At 44.5% G+C, this 26,268-nt stretch overlaps 1 protein-coding gene across 2 annotated transcripts in view; it reads left to right on the forward strand.

Moving 5' to 3' along the window:
- Positions 1-26,268, forward strand: part of LOC118395980 (SH3 and multiple ankyrin repeat domains protein 2-like) — a 176,774-nt gene that overhangs the window by 123,407 nt on the left and 27,099 nt on the right. For both annotated transcript variants that reach the window (XR_008066846.1, XM_052466318.1), the window contains 2 exons: positions 248-330; positions 2,830-2,954. Coding sequence is in view for 1 of the 2 variants with exons in the window: in XM_052466318.1 (XP_052322278.1) it covers positions 248-330; positions 2,830-2,954 (208 nt within the window). In the remaining variant the exon portion in view is untranslated. The remainder of the gene's footprint in view (positions 1-247; positions 331-2,829; positions 2,955-26,268) is intronic.

Raw genomic sequence — 26,268 nt, forward strand, 5'->3', positions numbered from 1 at the left:
CTCCTGCTGTTAGTTTATGTTTTCCAGTGCAACAACGTTTTCTGCGGAGGCTGACTCGTTTTTTGGAGGTTCACGGTGACGGTGTGTCGCTACCACATCGCGTGCAGCACTGTTCATTATAGTTAATGAATTCGTTGGGCAACGGACGAACTGTCATAATGAAGCACTCGGGGCGAGCAGCTGTGGCTATGATGAGGATGATAGGATGTAATAATAACGGTCGATTTGCGCGGAATTTTCTCCACAGCAACTGTATTATTGACGAGAAGACGGTAGTCCTACAGAAGAAGGATAATGAGGGATTCGGGTTTGTGCTGCGAGGGGCGAAAGGTAGGAGACTGACAGACCAAGAGACGCACTCACTCAGTCAGTGTCTGTTCCTCCCTTGTGTTCATGTTGCATCCCCGGTCCACCGGCGCGTCAGTGATGAAAATCACGCTCATATTGCATATTAACAACCCCATGCTGCTTTGTACACCCACTTCAATAGAAATGACTTTTTTTCTGTTGACGACAGATCTCATATCTGTGATTGTTTTGTGTTGTAGTCAGCTCTGCTCCTTGTCATGTTGTGTGTGACTTTAATACGTTTATTATAGAAGTCTATAATAAAACGTCTGAGCCTAGAATTAACAAACACCTTGTGATATTCTGTTGACTTAAACGCTTCTCAATCACAAACGGATGTATCTGAGGCTACTCTCAACAACATTATGTATCCAGTTTATTCAAATCTAATACCCAGAGCCTGTGCCTCTGCTCCAGAGAATATACATTCATGTTAGCTACTGTATGTACATTCATGTAAGCTGCATTGAATGAGCAGACTACCAACTGCCCGTGGAGTTTTCTTCAAGCACATGGCTGATTTATTGCAAGTGTCACCTGTCACCAGCAGTTTCTTTGAGCTGCTGCTACTCCAGTTCTGCAGGAGAAAGATGCTACTCAGTATTCATGTAACATCTGTAACAATCTGCAACATCTAAAGGTAACTTTGATGCGGCTTTGCTGATAGTTGTATGCTTTTATTGGCTTGAAGAGATGGCCAGTTCAGTTTCACACACCCTTGACAGATCTAACACACACACACACACTAATGAACCATACAATGCAGGGAGTTTATTTGGACCAGAGTGGAAGGGTTAGTGATGCATCTCTCTGTAGACCCAACACCTGCAACAGTACCTGTCCCATCCCAGCCCCACTACCAGCCCCAGCCCCACTACCAGCCCCAACACCTGCTCCAGTACCTTACCCAGCACCTGCCTCAGCACCTTACCCAGCCCAGCACCTTCCCCTGCCCCAACCCAGCACCTTCCCCAGCACCTGCCCCAGCCCAGCACCTTCCCCAGCACCTGCCCCAGCCCAGCACCTTCCCCAGCACCTTCCCCAGCACCTTCCCCAGCACCTGCCCCAGCCCAGCACCTGCCCCAACCCAGCACCTGGCCACCGTCTCTGTCTCTGTCCAGCCAGCATGATCAGGCCTCTGTTTTCCTACATGCTTTTTTTAGTGTCCTGATTATTACATTGCATATGATGATCCATCCAAATACAAATGGTCCCGTAGCATTGTTGTAATTCTGTTCCTGCATGTACAGTGCATTTGGAAAGTATTCAGTCCCCTTGACCTTTTCTTCATTATGTTAGGTTACAGCCTTATTCAATCTATACCCCATAATGACAAAGCGAAAACATTTTTTATTTTTATTTTTTTACGTTTTAGCAAATGTATTACAGATTAAAAAAAAACTGGAATACCTTATTTTCATAAGTATTTACAGTAGACCCTTTGCTATGAGACTCAAATTGAGCTCAAGTGCAACCTGTTACCATACCACTTTTTTTGCAACATCGAAGGTCCCCAAGAACACAGTGGCCACCATCATTCTTAAATGGAAGACATTTTGAACCACCAAGACTGTTCCTAGATCTGTCTGCCTGGCCAAACTGAGTAATCGGGGGAGAAGGACCTTGGTCAGGGAGGTGACCAAGAACCCGTTGGTCACTCTGACAGAGCTCCAGATTTCCTCTGTGGAGATGGTTGTCCTTCTGGGAGGTTCTCCCATCTCTGCAGCATTCCACCAATCAGGCCTTTTTGACTGGGACGAAGGTTCACCTTCCAACAGGACAACGACCCTAAGCACACAGCCAAGACAACGCACAAGTGGCTTCGGGACAAGTCTCTGAATGTCCTTAAGTGGCCCAGCCAGAGCCCGGACATGAACCCGATCTAACATCTCTGGAGAGACCTAAATATAGCTGTGCAGTGAGGCTCCCCATCCAACCTGACAGAGCTTGAGACGATCTGCAGAGAATAATGGGAGAAACTCCCCAAATGCAGGTGTGCCAAGCTTGTAGCATCATACCCAAATAAGACTCAAGGCTGTAATTGCTGCCAAATGTGCTTCAACAAAGTACTGAGTAAAGCATCTGAATGCTAATGTAAATGTGATATTTATAGAATAAGGCTGTAACGTAATAAAATGTGGAAAAAGTCAAGGGGTTTGAATACTTTCCGAATGCACTGTATTTACATGTGTCTTCCATGTACATGTGTATGCAACACAGTTGGCAACATCTTCATTGTCTGTGGTCCAGGAAAATATGTTCGCCATTTCCCTGATGCTGTCAATTTTGAACGTTAACATTCAAAGGTGTCTATTGTACATCACACTGCTGTGTTGAAGTTCATGGGTGACGTGTTGTTGAATTAACTTCATAACATATGTGTAATAATGATACTGTCCCAGACAGTGATGTTGCTACCTTGCCTTTCTCTCTCTTTCTTTACCTGGGCCGTTGTCTGCACCTGTTCACCCACCCCTCCAGCGGACACGCCCATCGAGGAGTTCACCCCTACACCCGCCTTCCCCGCCCTGCAGTACCTGGAGTCTGTGGACGAGGGCGGGGTTGCATGGCGGGCGGGGCTTCGCAACGGAGACTTCCTCATCGAGGTAAGGCAACTGAGGCTCTTTCTCAATTTTTGTCTGCATTTGCATCTTCTTCCCCTTGCCTCCTCGTCAAAAGGCATTGGAGAAGAGGGTGTTATGGGAAGGACCTTGGATCTTCTTCTCCGATGCGGTTGTAAGGAATCACAATTTCCTTCCTGGACTTGAGCTGTGGAATAACCCTTTTCAATGTGAACAGAATGCTAATGAAGGATTTGTGATGATCTGTTTAAAACTGGATGGAAAGGATAAAGAGAAAGGGGGATACCTAGTCAGTTGCATAGGGAAAGGGGGATACCTAGTCAGTTGTATAGGGAAAGGGGGGTACCTAGTCAGTTGTATAGAGAAAGGGGGACACCTAGTCAGTTGTATAGGGAAAGGGGATAGCTAGTCAGTTGTATAGGGAAAGGGGGTACCTAGTCAGTTGTATAGAGAAAGGGGGACACCTAGTCAGTTGTATAGGGAAAGGGGATACCTAGCCAGTTGTATAGGGAAAGGGGGATACCTAGCCAGTTGTATAGGGAAAGGGGATACCTAGCCAGTTGTATAGGGAAAGGGGATACCTAGCCAGTTGTATAGGGAAAGGGGATACCTAGCCAGTTGTATAGGGAAAGGGGATACCTAGTCAGTTGTATAGGGAAAGGGGGATAGCTAGTCAGTTGTATAGGGAAGGGGGATACCTAGTCAGTTGTTTAGGGAAGGGGGATACCTAGTCAGTTGTATAGGGAAAGGGGGATACCTAGTCAGTTGTATAGGGAAAGGGGATACCTAGTCAGTTGTATAGGGAAGGGGGATACCTAGTCAGTTGTATAGGGAAAGGGGGATAGCTAGTCAGTTGTATAGGGAAAGGGGATAGCTAGTCAGTTGTATAGGGAAAGGGGATACCTAGTCAGTTGTTTAGGGAAAGGGGATACCTAGTCAGTTGTATAGGGAAAGGGGATACCTAGTCAGTTGTATAGGGAAAGGGGGATACCTAGTCAGTTGTATAGGGAAAGGGGGATAGCTAGTCAGTTGTATAGGGAAAGGGGATACCTAGTCAGTTGTTTAGGGAAAGGGGGATACCTAGTCAGTTGTATAGGGAAAGGGGGATACCTAGTCAGTTGTATAGGGAAAGGGGATACCTAGCCAGTTGTATAGGGAAAGGGGATACCTAGTCAGTTGTATAGGGAAAGGGGGATACCTAGTCAGTTGTATAGGGAAAGGGGGATACCTAGTCAGTTGTTTAGGGAAAGGGGGATACCTAGTCAGTTGTATAGGGAAAGGGGATAGCTAGTCAGTTGTATAGGGAAGGGGGATACCTAGTCAGTTGTTTAGGGAAGGGGGATACCTAGTCAGTTGTATAGGGAAAGGGGATACCTAGTCAGTTGTATAGGGAAAGGGGATACATAGTCAGTTGTTTAGGGAATTAGGGGATACCTAGTCAGTTGTATAGGGAAGGGGGGATACATAGTCAGTTGTATAGGGAAAGGGGATACCTAGTCAGTTGTATAGTGAAAGGGGATACATAGTCAGTTGTATAGGGAAGGGGGATACATAGTCAGTTGTATAGGGAAAGGGGATACCTAGTCAGTTGTATAGGGAAAGGGGATACCTAGTCAGTTGTATAGGGAAAGGGGGATACCTAGTCAGTTGTATAGGGAAAGGGGATACATAGTCAGTTGTACAACTGAATGCATTCAACTGAAATGTGTCTTCCGTATTTAACCCAACCCCTCTGAAACAGAGAGGTACGTGGGCCTGCCTTAATCCACATCCACGTCACCGGATGGGAGGAGGTCTGATTGAATACATATATGAATGTTCTCCTTTTATCATCGAGGGAATTTTGTTTGACCCAGAAAATCATTAGGGCAGCACATTATGGCATAGTTGTCTGAGCCTCCAAATCAACTGAACTTCCGCAAAATTAGTTATAAAAGTCTGGGATACTCTCCAGAAGGTTCCACAATTCACTGACTTAATGAATAATTGGCGTTCTGTTATTGCTGGAATAAGGACAACTAAGCTACTGTGTGGAAAGAGATGAAGGTTTTGGGCTGCACCTCGTCTTATGGCTGAAGCTCTGTCTACTCCCCTTAGATATGGTATGGTCCTCAGAGTTGTGTTTCGAGTCACTTCCATACACTGTCCAGTTTGATTCATCTGTCTTTTTAGTTGTAAGGTGATTGAGTTCATACTCAAGCATAGCCTGAAATCTCAGTTTCACCATTGTTTCACATAACATAACAAAGTGTATCAGTTTATCAGTTTAATTCCAGGGTAACCCAAGCAGTAGCCACAATGGATTAGATTTCCTCTTGAAAATGTATTAGCTAACATGTAGCCTAGATGTTAAGACTGCTGAGCAAGGCAATTAACCCTATAATAGCGTCTGCTAAATGTATATTATTCTTGCTGTGGATTTCTCTTGTTTTTCAGTACAGCACCATCTCACCTAAATTCTTTATTTATTTACTTCGTTGTCTAACACTTGACCACCACAGGTTGTGTTTGCAAAATTATAAACATAGACTCAGGACTTGCTCTGTGTGCTGTGGGAATGTTTTATATTCTAATCCAAGATTCCATCACTTTCAGTGTCACTTCAACAGGGATCGGTTGAAGTCATTTAGTATGAGGCAGAAAGGAGAGTAGATAATGATTGTGTTCATGGACTCATTAGGTGCTGATAATCCATGGACAGCTTGTGTTCTTAAAATCAACTGTCAGAGCAGCATGGGCATGATGTAACACAAAAAGGGATCATAACAAAACAGGAACTAGAAGAGAGCACAAAGGGTGGCAGCTAAACAAACATCATCCTACCACTTTTCATAATGCTGTATAGATGAGATAGACATGGTCCCAGGGGATTGTCCCTTTCAATTCTAACTTGTTATTGCGTTGTTATATTAGTCATGGAAAGTGGTCACACTTCACAATCTATTTGGTGATCATTCCTCAGAGTAGGATTTGATCTTAATTTGATTTAATCTCACGTACCATGCGTGTACAGTACTTCATATGAACTATTATATAGCGCTGCAGTGAGTTGCTGTCAACTATAACGATGGCTTGACCGAAAGTGTTCCCTGGAAATCTAGCCTATCCTTAGTCTTGTTAATAAAATAAAATAAAAGCAGTCCCTCGCGGGAATCAACAGTTTAGTCTTGTGTGTTTGGTGTTCTGTTCTGCTCTGCTCAGTCATCCCCACCAGAACAGACCACCTCCAATGACCTTGCAAGCTGTTAGTAAACCCCTCAGTGTAATGGTTCAATGCTGGAGATATGGATGGGATGTGGATGGGATGGGGATGTAGGGTTTATCACCTGTCATCAGGGAGAGATGGTGCTTCGTCGTGTTGTTTTCACTGTTAGCAGTGAGCAAGCTGGAGCCTATTCTCTGACGTGTTGTTTTCACTGTTAGCAGTGAGCAAGCTGGAGCCTATTCTCTGACGTGTTGTTTTCACTGTTAGCAGTGAGCAAGCTGGAGCCTATTCTCTGACGTGTTGTTTTCACTGTTAGCAGTGAGCAAGCTGGAGCCTATTCTCTGACGTGTTGTTTTCACTGTTAGCAGTGAGCAAGCTGGAGCCTATTCTCTGACGTGTTGTTTTCACTGTTAGCAGTGAGCAAGCTGGAGCCTATTCTCTGATGTGTTGTTTTCACTGTTAGCAGTGAGCAAGCTGGAGCCTATTCTCTGACGTGTTGTTTTCACTGTTAGCAGTGAGCAAGCTGGAGCCTATTCTCTGACGTGTTGTTTTCACTGTTAGCAGTGAGCAAGCTGGAGCCTATTCTCTGACGTGTTGTTTTCACTGTTAGCAGTGAGCAAGCTGGAGCCTATTCTCTGACGTGTTGTTTTCACTGTTAGCAGTGAGCAAGCTGGAGCCTATTCTCTGACGTGTTGTTTTCACTGTTAGCAGTGAGCAAGCTGGAGCCTATTCTCTGACGTGTTGTTTTCACTGTTAGCAGTGAGCAAGCTGGAGCCTATTCTCTGACGTGTTGTTTTCACTGTTAGCAGTGAGCAAGCTGGAGCCTATTCTCTGACGTGTTGTTTTCACTGTTAGCAGTGAGCAAGCTGGAGCCTATTCTCTGACGTGTTGTTTTCACTGTTAGCAGTGAGCAAGCTGGAGCCTATTCTCTGACGTGTTGTTTTCACTGTTAGCAGTGAGCAAGCTGGAGCCTATTCTCTGACGTGTTGTTTTCACTGTTAGCAGTGAGCAAGCTGGAGCCTATTCTCTGACGTGTTGTTTTCACTGTTAGCAGTGAGCAAGCTGGAGCCTATTCTCTGACGTGTTGTTTTCACTGTTAGCAGTGAGCAAGCTGGAGCCTATTCTCTGACGTGTTGTTTTCACTGTTAGCAGTGAGCAAGCTGGAGCCTATTCTCTGACGTGTTGTTTTCACTGTTAGCAGTGAGCAAGCTGGAGCCTATTCTCTGACGTGTTGTTTTCACTGTTAGCAGTGAGCAAGCTGGAGCCTATTCTCTGACGTGTTGTTTTCACTGTTAGCAGTGAGCAAGCTGGAGCCTATTCTCTGACGTGTTGTTTTCACTGTTAGCAGTGAGCAAGCTGGAGCCTATTCTCTGACGTGTTGTTTTCACTGTTAGCAGTGAGCAAGCTGGAGCCTATTCTCTGACGTGTTGTTTTCACTGTTAGCAGTGAGCAAGCTGGAGCCTATTCTCTGACGTGTTGTTTTCACTGTTAGCAGTGAGCAAGCTGGAGCCTATTCTCTGACGTGTTGTTTTCACTGTTAGCAGTGAGCAAGCTGGAGCCTATTCTCTGACGTGTTGTTTTCACTGTTAGCAGTGAGCAAGCTGGAGCCTATTCTCTGACGTGTTGTTTTCACTGTTAGCAGTGAGCAAGCTGGAGCCTATTCTCTGACGTGTTGTTTTCACTGTTAGCAGTGAGCAAGCTGGAGCCTATTCTCTGACGTGTTGTTTTCACTGTTAGCAGTGAGCAAGCTGGAGCCTATTCTCTGACGTGTTGTTTTCACTGTTAGCAGTGAGCAAGCTGGAGCCTATTCTCTGACGTGTTGTTTTCACTGTTAGCAGTGAGCAAGCTGGAGCCTATTCTCTGACGTGTTGTTTTCACTGTTAGCAGTGAGCAAGCTGGAGCCTATTCTCTGACGTGTTGTTTTCACTGTTAGCAGTGAGCAAGCTGGAGCCTATTCTCTGACGTGTTGTTTTCACTGTTAGCAGTGAGCAAGCTGGAGCCTATTCTCTGACGTGTTGTTTTCACTGTTAGCAGTGAGCAAGCTGGAGCCTATTCTCTGACGTGTTGTTTTCACTGTTAGCAGTGAGCAAGCTGGAGCCTATTCTCTGACGTGTTGTTTTCTGTGGGTGGCCTCTGGTTCTGTCAGCTCTAATTCTGGTAGCTCTGGTTCTGTCAGCTCCTTTTATTATAGATGTGAGCCAACCAGGACTTCCTCTAAAGAAGCAGAACAATGCTCATATGTAATTGGTTGTTCCAGGCATATAGCCCAATAACCTGATATGTAATTGGTTGTTCCAGGCATATAGCCCAATAACCTGATATGTAATTGGTTGTTCCAGGCATATAGCCCAATAACCTGATATGTAATTGGTTGTTCCAGGCATATAGCCCAATAACCTGATATGTAATTGGTTGTTCCAGGCATATAGCCCAATAACCTGATATGTAATTGGTTGTTCCAGGCATATAGCCCAATAACCTGATATGTTATTGGTTGTTCCAGGCATATAGCCCAATAACCTGATATGTAATTGGTTGTCCCAGGCATATAGCCCAATAACCTGAGATGTAATTGGTTGTCCCAGGCATATAGCCCAATAACCTAATATGTAATTGGTTGTCCTAGGCATACAGCCCAATAACCTGATTAGAGGTCGACCGATATATTGGAATGGCCGATTAATTAGGGCCGATTTCAAGTTTTCATAACAATCGGGAAACATCGGTATTTTTGGGCACCGATTTCCGATTATTAAAAAAATATATATATACAGTGGGGCAAAAAGTATTTAGTCAGCCACCAATTGTGCAAGTTCTCCCACGTAAAACGATGAGAGACCTGTAATTTTCATCATAGGTACACTTCAACTATGACAGATAAAATGAGAAAAACAATTCCAGAAAATCACATTGTAGGATTTTTAATGAATTTATTTGCGAACAATGGTGGATAATAAGTATTTGGTCAATAACAAAAATTTATCTCAATACTTTGTTATATACCCTTTGTTGGCAATGACAGAGGTCAAACGTTTTCTGTAAGTCTTCACAAGGTTTTCACACACTGTTGCTGGTATTTTGGCCCATTCCTCCATGCAGATCTCCTCTAGAGCAGTGATGTTTTGGGGCTGTTGCTGGGCAACACAGACTTTCAACTCCCTGCAAAGATTTTCTATGGGGTCGAGATCTGGAGACTGGCTAGGCCACTCCAGGACTTGAAATGCTTCTTACGAAGCCACTCCTTCGTTGCCCGGGCGGTGTGTTTGAGATCATTGTCATGCTGAAAGACCCAGCCACGTTTCATCTTCAATGCCCTTGCTGATGGAAGGAGGTTTTCACTCAAAATCTCACGATACATGGCCCCAATCATTCTTTCCTTTACACGGATCAGTCGTCCTGGTCCATTTGCAGAAAAACATGGAATACAACCCATTCAGGATACTGCATCTCCTCTCTTACATCTCCCCATACTTTCCTCTCCTAAGAAGCCCTAAGGGTCACATAGCAGGTTGTAGGAAGCCCTTAGGGTCACATAGCAGGTTGTAGGAAGTCTTTAGGGTCACATAGCAGGTTGTAAGAAGCCCTTAACGTCACATAGCAGGTTGTAGGAAGCCCTTAGGGTCACATAGCAGGTTGTAGGAAGCCTTTAGGGTCACATAGCAGGTTGTAGGAAGCCCTTAGGGTCACATAGCAGGTTGTAGGAAGCCCTTAGGGTCACATAGCAGGTTGTAGAAAGCCCTTAGGGTCACATAGCAGGTTGTAGAAAGCCCTTAGGGTCACATAGCAGGTTGTAGAAAGCCCTTAGGGTCACATAGCAGGTTGTAGAAAGCCCTTAGGGTCACATAGCAGGTTGTAGAAAGCCCTTAGGGTCACATAGCAGGTTGTAGAAAGCCCTTAGGGTCACATAGCAGGTTGTAGAAAGCCCTTAGGGTCACATAGCAGGTTGTAGAAAGCCCTTAGGGTCACATAGCAGGTTGTAGAAAGCCCTTAGGGTCACATAGCAGGTTGTAGAAAGCCCTTAGGGTCACATAGCAGGTTGTAGAAAGCCCTTAGGGTCACATAGCAGGTTGTAGAAAGCCCTTAGGGTCACATAGCAGGTTGTAGAAAGCCTTTAGGGTCACATAGCAGGTTTTAATATGTTTTTTTTAATGCACTTAGTGGATGTGTATTGAGATAAATATGTATGCATGGCTCTGGTAGTGGATATAATATGACAACACTGCTGGTCTGAGTGGCCATGGCCAAACGTGGCCACCAAATATTCTGTATCTTACATACACAATACAATGTATTCAGGCTCCAATTTAACCAATTGAAAGTATAAGTAGACTGGGGGCGGCAGGTTGCCTGGTGGGTAGGGGCGTTGGGCCAGTAACTGAAAGGTTACTGGATCGAATCCCCTGACGAGGTAAAAATCTGTTGTTCTGCCCCTGAGTAAGGGCAAAGAAGACATGGATGTTGATTTAAGGCAACCCTTCACAAACATACTCTGGTTCAGAGGGGAAGGGTTAAATGCAGAAGACACATTTCAGTTGAATGCATTCAGTTACATAACTAAAAAAACGGTCAACTGACGATGTGTCCCCCTTTCTCTAAACAACTGACTAGGTGTCCCCCTTTCTCTAAACAACTGACTAGGTGTCCCCCTTTCCCTATACAACTGACTAGGTATCCCCCTTTCCCTATACAACTGACTAGGTATCCCCCTTTCCCTATACAACTGACTAGGTGTCGCCCTTTCCCTATGCAATTGACGAGGTATCCCTCTTTCCCTATACAACTGACTAGGTATCCCCCTTCCCTATACAACTGACTAGGTATCCCCCTTCCCTATACAACTGACTAGGTACCCCCTTTCCCTATACAACTGACTAGGTATCCCCCTTCCCTATACAACTGACTAGGTATCCCCCTTTCTCTATGCAACTGACTAGGTATCCCCCTTTCCCTATACAACTGACTAGGTATCCCCCTTTCCCTATACAACTGACTAGGTATCCCCCTTTCCCAATACAACTGACTAGGTATCCCCCTTCCCTATACAACTGACTAGGTATCCCCTTTCCCTATACAACTGACTAGGTATCCCTCTTTCCCTATACAACTGACTAGGTATCCCCCTTTCCCTATACAACTGACTAGGTATCCCTCTTTCCCTATACAACTGACTAGGTATCCCCCTTTCCCTATACAACTGACTAGGTATCCCTCTTTCCCTATACAACTGACTAGGTATCCCTCTTTCCCTATACAACTGACTAGGTATCCCCCTTTCCCTATACAACTGACTAGGTACCCCTTTCCTATACAACTGACTAGGTATCCCCCCCTTCCCTATACAACTGACTAGGTATCCCCCTTTCCCTATACAACTGACTAGGTATCCCCCTTTCCCTATACAACTGACTAGGTATCCCCTTTCCCTATACAACTGACTAGGTACCCCCTTTCCTATACAACTGACTAGGTATCCCCTTTCCCTATACAACTGACTAGGTATCCCCCTTTCCCTATACAACTGACTAGGTATCCCCCTTTCCCTATGCAACTGACTAGGTATCCCCTTTCCCTATGCAACTGACTAGGTATCCCCTTTCCCTATGCAACTGACTAGGTATCCCCCTTTCCCTATGCAACTGACTAGGTATCCCCCTTTCCCTATGCAACTGACTAGGTATCCCCCTTTCCCTATGCAACTGACTAGGTATCCCCCTTTCCCTATGCAACTGACTAGGTATCCCCTTTCCCTATGCAACTGACTAGGTATCCCCCTTTCCCTATGCAACTGACTAGGTACCCCCTTTCCCTATACAACTGACTAGGTATCCCCCTTTCCCTATGCAACTGACTAGGTATCCCCCTTTCCCTATGCAACTGACTAGGTATCCCCCTTTCCCTATGCAACTGACTAGGTATCCCCCTTTCCCTATGCAACTGACTAGGTATCCCCCTTTCCTATGCAACTGACTAGGTATCCCCCTTTCCCTATGCAACTGACTAGGTATCCCCCTTTCCCTATGCAACTGACTAGGTATCCCCCTTTCCCTATACAACTGACTAGGTATCCCCCTTTCCCTATGCAACTGACTAGGTATCCCCCTTTCCCTATGCAACTGACTAGGTATCCCCTTTCCCTATGCAACTGACTAGGTATCCCAATTTCCCTATGCAACTGACTAGGTATCCCCCTTTCCCTATGCAACTGACTAGGTATCCCCCTTTCCCTATACAACTGACTAGGTATCCCCCTTTCCCTATACAACTGACTAGGTATCCCTCTTTCCCTATGCAACTGACTAGGTATCCCCCTTTCCCTATGCAACTGACTCGGTGTCCCCCTTTCCCCTAATAGCTAAGGAAATAATAACCTACTATGAATGTGCCCTGTTGAAAAATAGTGCCCTGTATAGGGATATTGAACACGGGACAGTTTGGGATGCAGCATTCTCAGTGTATCCTGCCAACAATACAGAATATCTTAGCAGTGGACGTCTAATGCTCTTATCTGTCTGTGTGGCTTCCTGTCCTCTCTCAGAGAACAACAGCAGCTGCTTGAAATAACCTATAATCAAGCATATGTTTAGCACTGATGTTATGTTCCTCACAGGAACAGATTCCAGTGTGAAAGGGCAATGTGTGTGTGTGTGTGTGTGTGTGTGTGTAGGTGAAGTTGTGTGTGTATGTATATGGGAGCAGGTGAGTGGGTGGGAGGTGGGTGAAGGTGTGTGTGTGTGTGTGAAGAAGGAACATATTTTCAGTGTGTAAGTGCAGCATGTGCGTGTGTGTCATTCTGTTTTTTGTGTGAGATGAACTGGCAAGGTGCGATGCTGCCCTACATCATAGATGTCAGTACTCTCCTGAGTCTTTGTCCTCCAGCCGAGCCAGTTTGTCACAGTCTAGGGTTGTTCTACATACAGAGCACTGGTGTGGTACTGTGACCACACACGCATTGAGGAAGGCGAGAGCCAAAACATTTGTCAGTGTGGTCTATGAGGACTAGGGCTGGGGATTGCCAGGGATCTCATGATACGATATTATTACAATACTTAGGTGCTGATATGATATCTATTGTAGTTTCTATACTGTGATGTTATTGGGATCCGATGTTCCATGTCTGGTGCAGTGGGACAAGAGAGCGCATTAGAAAACGAGTTTTGATCATTTGTGGATTTAAAAGTGCTGAAAACATGTTGGCTCACTATTGAAAAAGAACATGGAGAACAAGCTAGAGAAGAACATGGAGAACGAGCTAGTGGAGAACGAGCTAGTGGAGAACATGGAGAATGAGCTAGAGAAGAACATGGAGAATGAGCTAGAGAAGAACATGGAGAATGAGCTAGAGAAGAACATGGAGAACGAGCTAGTGGAGAACGAGCTAGTGGAGAACATGGAGAATGAGCTAGAGAAGAACATGGAGAACGAGCTAGTGGAGAACATGGAGAATGAGCTAGAGAAGAACATGGAGAACGAGCTAGTGGAGAACGAGCTAGTGGAGAACATGGAGAATGAGCTAGAGAAGAACATGGAGAATGAGCTAGAGGAGAACATGGAGAACGAGCTAGATGAGAACATGGAGAACGAGCTAGATGAGAACATGGAGAACGAGCTAGATGAGAACATGGAGAACGAGCTAGATGAGAACATGGAGAACGACCTAGATGAGAACATGGAGAACGACCTAGATGAGAACATGGAGAACGAGCTAGATGAGAACATGGAGAACGAGCTAGAGAAGAACATGGAGAATGAGCTAGATGAGAACATGGAGAACGAGCGAGAGAAGAACATGGAGAACGAGCTAGATGAGAACATGGAGAACGAGCTAGAGGACAACATGGAGAACGAGCTAGAGGACAACATGGAGAACGAGCTAGAGGACAACATGGAGAACGAGCTAGAGGACAACATGGAGAACGAGCTAGAGGACAACATGGAGAACGAGCTAGAGGAGAACATGGAGAACGAGCTAGAGGAGAACATGGAGAACGAGCTAGAGGACAACATGGAGAACGAGCTAGAGGACAACATGGAGAACGAGCTAGAGGACAACATGGAGAACGAGCTAGAGGACAACATGGAGAACGAGCTAGAGGACAACATGGAGAACGAGCTAGTGGCGAACAAGCTAGTGGAGAACATGGAGAACAAGCTAGATGAGAACATGGAGAATGAGCTAGTGGAGAACATGGAGAATGAGCTAGAGGAGAACATGGAGAACGAGCTAGTGGCGAACAAGCTAGTGGAGAACATGGAGAACAAGCTAGATGAGAACATGGAGAATGAGCTAGTGGAGAACGAGCTAGAGGAGAACATGGAGAATGAGCTAGATGAGAACGAGCTAGAGGAGAACATGGAGAACGAGCTAGTGGAGAACATGGAGAACGAGCTAGAGAAGAACATGGAGAACGAGCTAGTGGAGAACGAGCTAGAGGAGAACATGGAGAATGAGCTAGATGAGAACGAGCTAGGAGAACATGGAGAACGAGCTAGAGGAGAACATGGAGAACGAGCTAGTGGAGAACATGGAGAACAAGCTAGATGAGAACATGGAGAATGAGCTAGTGGAGAACGAGCTAGAGGAGAACATGGAGAACAAGCTAGAGAAGAACATGGAGAATGAGCGAGAGGAGAACATGGATAACGAGCTAGAGGAGAACATGGAGAACGAGCGAGTGGCGAACAAGCTAGTGGAGAACATGGAGAACGAGCAAGAGAAGAACATGGAAAACGAGCTAAAGAAGAACATGGAGAATGAACTAGTGGAGAACATGGAGAACGAGCTAGTGGCGAACATGGAAAACGAGCTAGTAGAGAATGAGCTAGTGGAGAACGAGCTAGAGCAGAACATGGAGAACGAGCTAGAGGAGAACATGGAAAACGAGCTAGAGAAGAACATGGAGAACAAGCTAGAGGAGAACATGGAGAACGAGCTAGAGGAGAATGAGCTAGTGGAGAACATGGAGAATGAGCTAGTGGAGAACATGGAGAACGAGCTAGTGGAGAACATGGAAAACGAGCTAGTGGAGAACATGGAGAATGAGCTAGTGGAGAACATGGAAAACGAGCTAGTGGAGAACATGGAGAACGAGCTAGTGGAGAACATGGAGAACGAGCTAGAGAAGAACATGGAGAACGAGCTAGTAGAGAATGAGCTAGTGGAGAACGAGCTAGAGCAGAACATGGAGAACGAGCTAGAGGAGAACATGGAGAACGAGCTAGAGGAGAATGAGCTAGTGGAGAACATGGAGAACGAGCTAGTAGAGAATGAGCTAGTGGAGAACGAGCTAGAGCAGAACATGGAGAACGAGCTAGAGGAGAACATGGAGAACGAGCTAGAGGAGAATGAGCTAGTGGAGAACATGGAGAATGAGCTAGTGGAGAACATGGAAAACGAGCTAGTGGAGAACATGGAGAACGAGCCAGTGGAGAAAACATGGAGAACGAGCTAGAGAAGAACATGGAGAACGAGCTAGTAGAGAACGAGCTAGTGGTGAACATGGAGAACGAACTAGTGGAGAACATGGAGAACGAACTAGTGGAGAACATGGAGAATGAGCTAGTGGAGAACGAGCTAGAGAAGAACATGGAGAACGAGCTAGTAGAGAATGAGCTAGTGGAGAACGAGCTAGAGAAGAACATGGAGAACGAGCTAGTGGAGAACATGGAGAATGAGCTAGTAGAGAATGAGCTAGTGGAGAACGAGCTAGAGGAGAACATGGAGAATGAGCTAGTAGAGAATGAGCTAGAGGAGAACGAGCTAGTGGAGAACATGGAGAATGAGCTAGCGGAGAACATGGAGAATGAGCAAGTGGAGAACATGGAAAACGAGCTAGTGGAGAACATGGAGAACGAGCTAATGGAGAACGAGCTAGAGAAGAACATGGAGAACGAGCTAGAGAAGGAGAAATACCAGAATGTTGGTACAGGTTGAGCTGACTTGCGCTCTTAACGAAAACATTGTTGTTGGAGAGAATCGCTACTCAGTCATAAAATAAATTATAGAATCAAAAATAATACTGCGATACTCTACTGCATAGACCGCCCCTACTGTATAGATCCCCCCTCCCTACTGTATAGACCCCCCTCCCACCATCACTAAGCAAGAAATGTTGCTGTAGGAGAAATAATCAAAGCTTCATTGCAACTGATAGGTATATTTAAACTCGTGCTGCCCTCTCATCAATGACTGTTGTTTCCAAACACCCTTCCCTCTCTTTGCCTGGTACTGTGGAGCTTGTATTGATGTTGGACTAAGCCTGCCCTCACCAGACCTTACTACAGTGCTCTGCTCATCTCTGTGACTGTCTCATGGACAGTGAGTTGTTCTGCTCATCTTTGTGACTGTCTCATGGACAGTGAGTTGTTCTGCTCATCTTTGTGACTGTCTCATGGACAGTGAGTTGTTCTTTTTGGACAGCCGCCCAGAGACACTGCAGAGCATGCCTTGGAGGTACCTCATGGCCTAATAACAACACAACCTGTCACTAAAATAAAGAACTCTGCTTGGTGGTGTAACCTACTTTGGGGATAGGAGGAAAATAAATTGTGTGGATATGTGCGGTAGCAATGTACTAACAGGCTGAACTGTCTCTTAATTGTTTATTTGTCGATACTGTAGTAAATAATTCAATCAAGGCTTTGAACTGATGACCTTGTTCAGTGTTACATTGGCCCTATTCTCCCTGAAGGGACAACATGGGATGTTGAGTCTGGGGGAAGAAAAGGACAGATTATTTACAAGAATCCCCATTTATTACCCAATGAATAGACAGTAGAATCATTATACTTCCCATTCTTTGGCTAATGGGGATTCTTGTAAATACAATCTCATTATCCATGTTTGGGGACCTGTTGGTTCATCGCACATGCTGCTGGATGTCCAGGGCTCACGCATGTCGTAATAGGGCTCAGTGGTCACCTAGCAACCAGCTTCACATTGTGTCCCTAAACTCGCTGGGATGGATGAAAGGGAGGAAGACAGCTGTACGAGATTTCCCAGCAGCACCCTCTTTGTCTGTCGCTGACGGTCTGCCTACTCTAATATAAACGTGTGTGAAAACGTCAGCAAGTGGCTGGGGTTTGGTGACGGAGGTGTGAGCTATGTAACTGTGTGTCTCAAGCCAGAAAATGTGCTTTGTGTTATTATTATTGTGATATTGCCAATTGTATAATACCACCTGTATATTATTGCTATTCCTAAATTAGCTGATTAGCCAAATGTGGCATTCACTTCAAGGTCATCTCAAATGTGCTCTGATTAAACCAAAGTGTGGGATACAGTATATAATGGCTTGTAGTGTTTACATTTCAGCTCTTTGAAAGACCATTGGTTTATAACATACGGTAACACATCAAATCAGATGTTTTTTGATAGATACATTGATTGTGTTTCTTGACGTTTTCTTATACTTTTCATATGCTTAGTCTTCAACCATGACATCACATAGTATCTCCTGTGGTTCATCTCTCTCTTGAATGTCATAAGTGTGTGGGGATCCCTCTCTTCAATAGTGTTTCATCTGCGTATGCCTGACGTACGATACCGCTACTCTTAATTGATGGGCTTTGAGCTGAAGCGGTTCCAATTCAGGCCACCCAGAAAAGGCTGTTAAGGGGAAGAACAATAGATAGGTCATCTCATCCAGCAGCTCCTCTCTGCACTTTGTAATTAGTCTACTAAAAGAGTTCCACCTGCCCTGAAGACTGATGAGCAGAATAGCTAGCGAGGAGATTGCATTTGATCATGGAATTGCAATGGGACTGTGGGTGATTGGCCTCTGTTAACCCCCCCCCCCCTCTTTGAAGTGGCTCAGTGAAACCACAGTGAAACAGCCTTTACTCCATTGATTGCCAGCCACTGGCCTTTTCCCTCTTACGTGATAACATCCCTGTCCAAGAGGGAAGAAAACACTTGGTGGTGCTGAATGGCATCCCATTCCCTACGTAGTAGGATCAAGGCTTATAGGGTCCTGGTCAACAGTAGTGCACAAGTAGCCTAGTGGTTAGAGCGTTGGGCCAGTAACCGAGCTGACAAGGTAAAATCCCTGAGCTGACCGGGTAAAAAGCTGTTGTTTGGCCCCTGAACAAGGCAGTTAACCCACTGTTCCTAGGCCGTCATTGTAAATAAGAATTTGTTCTTAACTGACTTGCCTGGTTAAACAAATTGACCAGGGCTTATAGGGTTCTGGTCAACAGTAGTGCACTATTTAGGAACACGTCTGTTCTCTCCAGGAAGCCGTAGCTGATTGTACTGAGTGACTCCACAGTCACAAGACAACAGCTGTGTCTCAGAAGGCTTTTTGCCCACAACTTGAATACATATTTTAGTGTGTCATGTGCCTCTGTGTGTGTTTGTGTGTGTGTGTAGTATGTGCTTGTTTTGGTGTGTGTCGTTGTCGTGCGTTTGTTTTTTTCCTCTCAGAGTTAGACATGTTAGGGAGTCTGGTGGCAGAATCTTTTCCTTTTCAGTCTTAAATGGCTCATCTCTTTATCTCAGTGGACTGGTCAGAGGTGCCTGAAGGTCTCCTGGTTCACTGAGCAGTGTTATGTAATGCTTGGGCCGCCGAACATAGACATTCAACGTTATATAATGTGTGTATGTGTGTCACTATGCAACTGGGTGCGCACCCTTTTAGTAAATTGCAAATGTTAATTCTGCTGGATATAACCAGAAGTGACACAAAATCCTATTTCTGAAATATGAAAGGGCCTTGTAGACACTGGCACACAACCTCCTTCCCTCCCTCCCTGGTAAATCACTCGCTGCATTCGTTGCTGTCTGTATTTCACTGAGATGTACTGGGGGCCTGTAGGGCTATTATAATGTAGGATGCAAAACATTGGCGTTTTTCCTTTTTTTCACTGGATAGATTGGGTCAGGACCTCCTGAGACAGAGCAATGACCCTGAGCAGAGTAGATGAGTTTGTGAGACAGAGCAATGACCCTGAGCAGAGTAGATGAGTTTTTGAGACAGAGCAATGACCCTGAGCAGAGTAGACGAGAGTTTGTGAGACGGAGCAGCGACCCTGAGCAGAGTAGACAAGACTCCGTGAAAATGAGGCTGCGTCTGAAATGGCACCCTATTCTCTTTATAGTGTACATTTCTTTTGAACAGAGTCGGGTTGTGATGAAAAAGTAGTGCACTATTACCCCCCCTACTTTTTTCAATTTCCGCCTGAAGACATACCCAAATCTAACTGCCTGTAGCTCAGGCCCAGGACCAAGGATATGCATATTCTTGGTTTAATTTGAAAGAACACTCTGAAGTTTGTGTAAATATGAGTTGAATGTAGGAGAATATAACACAATATATCTGGTTTAGATAATACAATGAAAAAAACATGCGTTTTTTCATTTTTATTGTTGTATCATCTTTAAAATGAACAAGACGAAACAAACATTCAGATAGGATGATGGGGACAATTTCAGTGAAAAACATGAGGGCAACAGTACTTGTACAAAGTTTCAGAATGATAACTTCCAAAATGACTGTGCTACATGACATTTATCATGAAGTCACCCAGGTGTCCCACACAAGTAGACCAAATGTACCCAAGTGGCCAAATCTGTGAAGTTATACATTTTGAATAGAATAACTACACTGCACAAAAAAATAAAGGGAACACTAAAATAACACATCCGAGATCTGAATTAATGAAATATTCTTATTAAATACTTTTTTCTTTACATAGTTGAATGTGCTGAGAACAAAATCACACAAATTATCAATGGAAATCAAATTTATCAACCCATGGATGTCTGGATTTGGAGTCACACTCAAAATTAAAGTGGAAAACCACACTACAGGCTGATCCAACTTTGATGTAATGTCCTTAAAACAAGTCAAAATGAGGCTCAGTAGTGTGTGTGGCCTCCACGTGCCTGTATAACCTCCCTACAACGCCTGGGCATGCTTCTGATGTGGCAGGTGGTCTCCGGAGGGATCTCCTCCCAGACCTGGACTAAAGCATCCGCCAACTCCTGGACAGTCTGTGGTGCAACGTGGCGTTGGTGGATGGAGCGAGACATGATGTCCCAGATGTGCTAAATTGGATTCAGGTCTGGGGAACGGGCGGGCCAGTCCATAGCATCAATGCCTTCCTCTTGCAGGAACTGCTGACACACTCCAGCCACATGAGGTCTAGCATTGTCTTGCATTAGGAGGAACCCAGGGCCAACCGCACCAGCATATGGTCTCACAAGGGGTCTGAGGATCTCATCTCGGTACGTAATGGCAGTTAGGCTACCTCTGGCGAGCACATGGAGGGCTGTGCGGCCCCCCCAAAGAAATGCCACCCCACACCATGACTGACCCACCGCCAAACCGGTCATGCTGGAGGATGTTGCCGTGGAGAACGTTCTGCTGCCTGCGTCTCCAGACTGTCACGTCTGTCACATGTGCTCAGTGTGAACCTGCTTTCATCTGTGAAGAGCACAGGGCGCCAGTGGTGAATTTGCCAATCTTGGTGTTCTCTGGCAAATGCCAAACGTCCTGCACGTTGTTGGGCTGTAAGCACAACCCCCACCTGTGGACGTCGGGCCCTCATGGAGTCTGTTTCTGACAGTTTGAGCAGACACATGCACATTTGTGGCCTGCTGGAGGTCAATTTGCAGGGCTCTGGAAGTGCTCCTCCTTGGCAGAGGTAGAGGTCCTGCTGCTGGGTTGTTGCCCTCCTACGGCCTCTTCCACATCTCCTGATGTACTGGCCTGTCTCCTGGTAGCGCCTCCATGCTATGGACACTACGCTGACAGACACAGCAAACCTTCTCGCATTGATGTGCAATCCTGGATGAGCTGCACTACCTGAGCCACTTGTGTGGGTTGTAGACTCCGTCTCATGCTACCACTAGAGTGAAAGCACCGCCAGCATTCAAAAGTGACCAAAACATCAGCCAGGAAGCATAGGAACTGAGAAGTGGTCTGTGGTCCCCACCTGCAGAACCACTCCTTTATTGGGGGTGTCTTGCTAATTGCCTATAATTTCCACCTGTTGTCTATTCCATTTGCACAACAGCATGTGAAATGTAATGTCAATCAGTGTTGCTTCCTAAGTGTACAGTTTGATTTCACAGAAGTGTGATGGACTTAGAGTTAACTTTGTGTTGTTTAAGTGTTCTCTTTATTTTTTTGAGCAGTGTATATACAAAATACCAAAATGGTATTCTAACACACCCCCCCACCCCAAAAAAAGATGGAGAATAAACATGAAAAAAAAAGAATATACATTTACAGAATAACACTTTCAATATTTGGAAGACCCTCAGTCCTCTACACAATATTGTGCTGCTGATTCCAGGTGCCATAGCGGTCTATTTCTGCTGTAAAGCGGAGGGTCACCAAGCATGTGGTGCAGGTGATGGGGGACTTCATTTTGCAAAGAACACAGCGACGCATCCATGCTGTGCCCTTTTGGCCCTGAAGCACATCCATGCCTGCAGAAATAAATTTGGGCAGATTACTTGTGGCAGGAGCTGGATGAACCAGCTTCAGTGGGGGATGAACACCTTGGCACTGGGGGCCCCCATTCGGAGTCAGTGTCACTGTGAAAGAAAATGTTCAGTTAGAATAGTTTCACATATGAGCCCTGTATCAACAGGTATAATAAACAGATATATATAGAGTACAGGGAACATAAGGGTGAATATATTATTATAGACCTGCTAGATCTACTGTCTCATTTATATTATGACAGACCAGCTAGATCTACTGTCTATTTTATATTATGACATTTCAGCTAGATCTACTGTCTCCATTTCACTTTGGCCATTGTTGTGGGCCTGCCCTCCCCTCAACAGCCACAAATAGGCTATTTCATTTCACAAATAATATTTTATATTATTCATTTCAAACAACGGCATTGGCATGAGAAAAACTTACCAGTCCAAAACAATGTCTCTCTGTTCAAAAAATATTCCTCCATTTCCAATCGCTAAATGAATCGTCCTCCAACAATCTCTGTCTCACTTTCCCGATCAATTTCTTCGAAAATTGTGTGTACATCTGTATATCTAGACTTAGATGTAGTTTTCCCTGACTTAGTCGCCATACTGATTGACATATAAACAGCTGAAGATGCGCTTTACCAAAACAACGCTGTGCGTAACATGCGTGGGTCCTTCCGGTATGAATCTTCAATGGCGAATTAACCTCTTTACGCCGGAGTTTACTCCATGGGTTGGTCTTCCAACACATAAACATTACATATTGCCTTTTACCTCACCTCATTGGCTATCTACCCAGCTAGATTTCAAGACGATCAGTGGTCATTGGGTTAAAATACAGTCAATCAACGAAACAGCGGTCATATCATTGGTGCACAATGATGTCATTACTTGTTGTCTTCAAATCAGTTTCTTTCAGGCAATACGTCCCGTGAAATGACCCATCAGGTCTGGTTGTGTTACAAACAAACCAGTTGATTGCAATGAAACCAAACATGACTGGAAAAGTCACGTTTATTTTACATCAAATGTGTTGTTGAAAATGGAATGAGATGGAATTCACGACACAAGCGGTTCATAAAATGTTTCGTGTTAGGCTATAAAAATGGATTTTAGCAGACAAAATACCATTCATTGTGTAAAATTAAATGAAATAAATATATTTGCTCTCAAGCTTAGCCTTTTGTTAACAACACTGTCATCTCAGATTTTCAAAATATGCTTTTGAACCATAGCTAAACAAGCATTTGTGTAAGAGTATTGATAGCTAGCATAGCATTAAGCCTAGCATTCAGCATGCAACATTTTCACAAAAACAAGAAAAGCATTCAAATAAAATCATTTACCTTTGAAGAACTTCAGATGTTTTCAATGAGGAGATTCTCAGTTAGATAGGAAATGTTCAGTTATTCCAAAAAGATTATTTGTGTAGTACAAATCTCTCCGTTTTGTTCATCACTTTTGGGTAAGAAAAAACCCCGAAAATTAAGTCATTACAACGCAAACTTTTCCAAATTAACTCCATAATATCGACAGAAACATGGCAAACGTTGTTTGGAATCAATCCTCAAGGTGTTTTTCACATATCTATCGATGATAAATCATTCGTGGCAGTTGACTTTCTCCTCTGAAGAAAATGGAAACGCGCATGGAGCTGGAGATTACGCAATCATTTCGACGGAGGACACCGGGCGGACACCTGGTAAATGTAGTCTCTTATGGTCAATCTTCCAATGATATGCCTACAAATACGTCACAATGCTGCAGACAACTTGGGGAAACGACAGAAAGTGCAGGCTCATTCCTGGCGCATTCCCAGCCATATAAGGAGACATTGGAACACTGGACCATTTCCTGTATGAAATGTAATCTTGGTTTCGCCTGTAGCATTAGTTCTGGGGCACTCACAGATAATATCTTTGCAGTTTTGGAAACGTCAGAGTTTTTTCTTTCCAAAGCTGTCAATGACATGCATAGTCAAGCATCTTTTCTTGACAAAATATCTTGTTTAAAACGGGAACGTTTTTTATCCCAAAATTAAAAGAGCACCCCCTATCTCGAAGAAGTTAACACAGCATCCAACCTGGAAGCCAGCCGCACCAATGTGTCAGAGGAAACACTGTGCACCTGGCAACCTTGGTTAACATGCACTGCTCCCGGCTCGCCACAGGGGTCGCTGGTGCGCGATGAGACAAGGATACCCCTACCGGCCAAGCCCGGACGACGCTAGGCCAATTGTGCATCACCGACCTCCCGGTCGTGGCCGGTTACGACAGAGCCTGGGCGCGAACCCAGAGTCTCTGGTGGCGCAGCTAGCGCTGCAGTACAGCGCCCTTAACCACTGCGCCACCCGGGAGGCCCTGCAAGTCAGTTTTAAGAACAAATTATTATTTACAATGACTGCCTACACCGGCCAGACCTCGACAACGCTGAGCCAATTGTGCGCCGCCCTATGGAACTCCCAATCATGGCCGGTTGTGATACAGCCTGGATTCAAACCAGGGTGTCTGTAGTGACGTCTCAAGCACTGAGATGCAGTGCCTTAGACTGGTGCGTCTCTCTGGAGTACTTTTTACAGTGGGATCCGAAATGATTGACATCCTTGATAAAGATGAGCAAAAATGACTGTATAAAATAAATTATTAAAATACTGAGCTACATTGTACGCTCAAATTTGAGGGAAATTATATTATTTTATAATACAATTCCTCAGAGAAAGCGATTTTTGTTTAACAAGTAATAAAAAATAAAAAAATGTAATGTATGGGTCAAAATTGGGTATTAAATGAGGAGAATGAGATGGCCATTTCAAAATGTTGATATTGTGGCCCATTTAACTATTTCCCTTTGGATTTGTAGATGGGCTTGGGGTTATTGACTTGCGGGCAATAAAATAAGTCAAAAAAACTAAACTAAAGCACGTATTACTATTCACCCCCCCCAAAATCAATACTTTGTAGAGCCTCCCTTTGCAGCAATTACAGCTGCAAGTATTTTGAGTGGTATAAAACTCGCCACCATTGGACTCTGGAGCAGTGGACACGCGTTCTCTGAAGTGATGAATGACACTTCACCATCTGGCAGTCAGACGGACAAATCTGGGTTTGGCGGATGCCAGGAGAATGTTAACTGCTCAAATGAATAGTACCAACTGAAAAGTTTGGTGGAGGAGGAATAATGGACTGGGGCTGTTTTTCATGGTTTGGGCTTTGTCCGTTAGTTCCAGTGAAGGGAAATCTTCACGCTACAGCATACAGACTATTCTGTGCTTCCAACTTTGTGACAACAGTTTGGGGAAGGCCCTTTCCTGTTTCAACATGACAATGCCCCGTGCACAAAGCGAGGTCCATACAGAAATGGTTGTTGATTTTGGTGCGGAAGAACTTGACTGGCCTGCACAGAGTCCTGACCTCAACCCTATTGAACACCTTTAGGATGAATTGGAATGTCAACTGCGAGTCAGGCCTAATCGCCAAAAATCAGTGCTAACCTCACTAATGCTGTTGTGACTGAATGGAAGCATGTCCATGCAGCAATATTTCAACATCTAGCAGCAAAGGCTGGACCAACTCCATATTAATACCCATGATTTTGGATTGAGATGTTTGACGAGCAGTCCACATACTTTTGGCCATGTAGTGTAGCTCAGTATCTGAATGTTTTATTTTAAGCAGTAATATTTGCTCATATTTATCCAGGGTGTCAATATTTTCTTGGGACACAGCCAAAGACAAAAGCAACCCTTAGTGAACAGATAAGAGGAGTAAAATGGAGGGCTCAGCATCTTCTAATCCATTATGTGTATTGTAGAGTCCATGTTGGCTGATCAGGGACAAAGTCATTAATTTCATCAGGCTTTAATGACGCATTGGGATATAGACCACAGAGCAACACTCTTCCCTTAATTAATGTGTGTGTGTGTGTGTGTGTGTGTGTGTGTGTGTGTGTAAGCCATGCATGCAGGGTCATTCAGTATAAAGCATTACAGTAAGCCGATTTTGGGATCTGATTTTGTGAGAAATTTTATTTTGTTAAATTAAACATCTGGTTCCCCTCCCCCATGTTTTTTTTTGTGTGTGTGTTGGTACGTGTGTGTGTGGGGCTAGAGGCCTCTCTGTCTCAGGCTCTCTGTTGTCCAAATATAACTAGATTAATTAACCAGATTAAAAGACAAGGGTGAGATTTCCTGTTTGGGGGGTTGACAGAGGATCTCGTCACGCCCCCTCCAGTCCTGAGACCTCGTTACAGTGGCTTGCGAAAGTATTCACTCCCCTTGGCATTTTTTCCTATTGTGTTGCCTTACAACCTGGAATTAAAATATATTTTTTTTTGGGGGGGGGGTTGTATCATTTGATTTACACCACATGCCTACCACTTTGAATTAAGCAAAATCATTTTTTTATAGTGAAACAAACAAGAAACAAGACAAAAGAACAGAACTTGAGCGTGCATAACTATTCACCCACCCAAGTTCAATACTTTATAGAGCCACCTTTTGCTGCAATTCTTTTGGGGTATGTCTTTATAAACTTAGCTTTTTACCCATTCTTCAAGGCAATACTGCTCCAGCTCAATTTTAGTCTAATCTGAACAGAGTACCTTCTTCCATATGTTTTAGTTTATAGTGTGAAGAATACAATTGAACATAGCTGAATAAAGTAGAAAGGATATTTTCTCCTAACAATTTCTGA

Source organism: Oncorhynchus keta, chromosome 17 (assembly GCF_023373465.1).
Source record: "Oncorhynchus keta strain PuntledgeMale-10-30-2019 chromosome 17, Oket_V2, whole genome shotgun sequence".
Classification (NCBI taxonomy): Eukaryota; Metazoa; Chordata; class Actinopteri; order Salmoniformes; family Salmonidae; genus Oncorhynchus; species Oncorhynchus keta.